The 3,210-nt window shown below is 40.1% G+C and overlaps 1 protein-coding gene across 1 annotated transcript; it reads right to left on the minus strand.

Annotated features, from left to right (window-relative positions):
- Nucleotides 1–2,023: 2,023 nt before the first annotated feature.
- Nucleotides 2,024–3,192, minus strand: LOC123936493 (olfactory receptor-like protein DTMT). Its single transcript, XM_045996993.1, has one exon. The coding sequence runs from the start codon at nt 3,190–3,192 to the stop codon at nt 2,248–2,250; it is 945 nt and encodes a 314-aa protein (XP_045852949.1). The 3' UTR covers nt 2,024–2,247.
- Between the last annotated feature and the right edge of the window lie 18 nt (nt 3,193–3,210).

The raw sequence follows: 3,210 nt of genomic DNA on the forward strand, positions 1-3,210 counted from the left end.
GAGTGAAACCATATGATAATTGTCTTTCTCTGCTTGGCTGATTTCACACAGCATAATCCTCTCCAGTTCCATCCATGTTGATGCAAATGGTAGGCATTCATCCTTTCTGGTGGCTGAGTAATATTCCATTGTATATATGAACCACATCTTTATCCATTCATCTGTTGAAGGACATCTCAGTTCCTTCCACAGTTTGGATATTGTGGACATAACTGCTATGAAAAATGGCTTGCATATATCCCTTCTTTTTCACTACCTCTGTATCTATGGGGTAAATACCTAGTAGGGGAATTGTTGGGTTGTAAGGTAGCTCTATTTTTAACATTTGGAGGAACCCCCATACTGCTTTGCAGAGTGGATGTACCAGCTTGCATTACCACCACAGCGTAAGAGTGTTCCCCTTTCTTCCCCACACCCTTGCCCACATTTGTTGTTTACTGTCTTGTTAATTTTTGCCATTTTAACTGGTGTAAGGTGGTTTCTCATTGTGGCTTTGATTTGTATTCCCCTGATGGTGAGTGATGTTGAACATTTTTTCATGCGTTTGTTATCCATTTGTATGTTTTCTTTGGAGAAGTGTCTGTTCATGACTTCTGCCCCATTTCTTGACTGAATTTTTTTTCAGGTGTTGAGTTTGACAAATGACATTACAGATAAAGGGCTGGTATCCAAGATCTATAAAGAACTTATCAAACTCAAAAAAAAAACACCACCAACAACAACCAAATAATCCAGTTAAGAAATGGGGCAGAAGACATGAACAGACACTTCTCCAAAGAAAACATACGAATGGCTAACAGACACACGAAAAAATGTTCAACATCACTAACCATCAGGGAAATACAAATCAAAACCACAATTACATACCACCTTAAACCAGTTAAAATGGCAAAATTAACAAGATACCAGCCCTTTATTTGTAATGTCATTTCCAAATATTTTCTCCCATTCCATAGGTTGCCTTAGTTTTGTTGACTGTTTCCTTTGCTGTGCAGAAGCCTTTTATCTTGACGAAATCCCAAAAGTTCATTTTTGCTTTTGTTTCCCTTGCCTTTAAAGAGATGTCTTGAAAGAAATTGCTGTGGCCAATGTCAAAGAGGTTACTGGCTATGTTCTCCTCTAGGATTTTGATGGATTCCATCTCATGTCTTTCATCCATTCTGAGTTTGTCTTTATGTATAGTGTAACAGAATGGTCCAATTTCATTCTTCTGTGGCTGTACAATTTTCCCAGCACCACTTATTGAAAATACTGTCTTTTTTCCATTGGATATTTATTTCTGATATGTCAAAAATTAGTTGACCATGCAGTTCAAAGTCCATTTCTGGTATCATAAAAACCATCTATGAAAAGCCCACAGTGAATATCATTCTCAATGAGGAGAATCTGAGAGATTTTCCTTAAGGTCAGGAACACTACAGGGATGCCCACTCTCACCACGTTTGTTCAACTTATTACTAGAAGTCCTAGCATCAGCAATCAGACAACAAAAAGAAATAAAAGGCATTAAAATTGGCAAAGAAGAAGTCAAACTCTCTCTCTTCACAGATGACATGATACTTTATGTGGAAAATCCAAAAGACTCCACGTCAAAATTACTAGAACTAAAACAGCAATTCAGCAATGTGGCAGGATACAAAATAAATGCACAGAAATCAGCTGCATTTCTATATACTAACAATGTAACTGAAGAAAGAGAAATTAAAGAATCAATTCCATTCAAATAGCACCAAAACCATAAGATACCTAGGAATAAACCTAGCCAAAGAGGTAAAGGATCTATAGATCACTTATGAAAGAAATTGAGAAAGACACAAAGAGATGGAAAAACATTCCATGTTCATGGATTAGAAGAATAAACATTATTAAAATGTCTATGCTGCCCAAAGCAATCTACACTTTCAGTGGAATCCCTATCAAAATACAATCAACATTTTTCACAGAGCTGGAACAAACAATCCTAAAATTTATATGGAAACAGAAAAGACCCCAAATTGCCAGGGGAATGTTGAAAAACAAAACCAAAGCTGGGGGCATCACAGTCCCTGACTTCAAGCTATATTACAAAGCTGTGATCATCAAGACAGCATGGTATTGGCACAAAAACAGACATATAGATCAATGAAACAGAATAGTATGTTATTTAAACAGAAAGTGTCAGAGTGAAAAAAGGTCTGGGTCAATATTCTGATATTAATATCAATGTATCTACTTGATAAAATAATGTAAAAGTTCCCATCTTTACCATTATACAGGCAAGGTAATTTTCTTCTTGAAAAGAACTCTTCCCAGGGCCCCCTTCATGTCTCTGTTCCTTAGGCTGTAGATGAAGGGGTTCAGCATGGGGGTGACCACAGTGTACATCATGGCCATGACAGTCTCCTTAACAGTAGAATTATTAGCTGATGGGCACAAGTAGAGACCAATAACTGTCCCATAGAAGAGAGACACCACAGAGAGGTGGGAGCCACAGGTGGAGAAGGCTTTGTGAATACCCCTAGCAGAAGGGACCTTGAGGATGGAGGACACAATCCGTGCATAAGACATGATGATGAGCAGGAATGGGATGACAAGAATGAGCCCTCCCATGATAAATATCACCAACTCATTAACTCGAGTGTCAGAGCAGGCCAGCTTCAACAGAGCAGACATATCACAGAAAAAGTGGGGGACTTTGTTGTCTGCACAAAACCACAATCTGGCCATGAGCAGAGTGTGTAACATAGCATGGAACATGGTCAGCACCCAGGAAAGCACCACCAGGGAGAGACAGAGCTTGGGGCTCATGATGGTGGTATAGTGCAGAGGGAAGCAGATGGCCACATAGCGGTCATAGGCCATGGCCACCAGGAGGAAGCTCTCCAGGTCTCCAAAAAACAGGAAGAAGTACATCTGGGTCAGGCAGCCAGCATAGGGGATGAAGGAGACTTGGCTCTGCATGTTCTGCAGCAATTTGGGCATTGTGACAGACGAGAAGCAGAGGTCAGAGAAGGACAAATTGCTGAGAAACAAATACATGGGCATGTGGAGGTGGGAGTCCAGGCAAATGAGGATGATGATGAGAAGATTCCCCAGGACAGTGGTAACATACATGGCCAGGAACAGGGCATAGAACAGGTCTTGCTGATCTGGATCAATGGGCAGGCCCAGGAGGACAAATTCTGAGATGACAGTTTGATTCTTTCTTGTCATGCTCTGTCTTCGGTATCT

The sequence above is a fragment of the Meles meles genome, unplaced genomic scaffold (genome assembly GCF_922984935.1).
Source record: "Meles meles unplaced genomic scaffold, mMelMel3.1 paternal haplotype, whole genome shotgun sequence".
NCBI classification, from domain to species: Eukaryota; Metazoa; Chordata; class Mammalia; order Carnivora; family Mustelidae; genus Meles; species Meles meles.

Excerpts from the sequence above, each read along its gene's own strand:
- LOC123936493 (XM_045996993.1), bottom strand. The coding sequence starts at position 3,192 with ATGACAAGAAAGAATCAAACTGTCATCTCAGAATTTGTCCTCCTGGGC.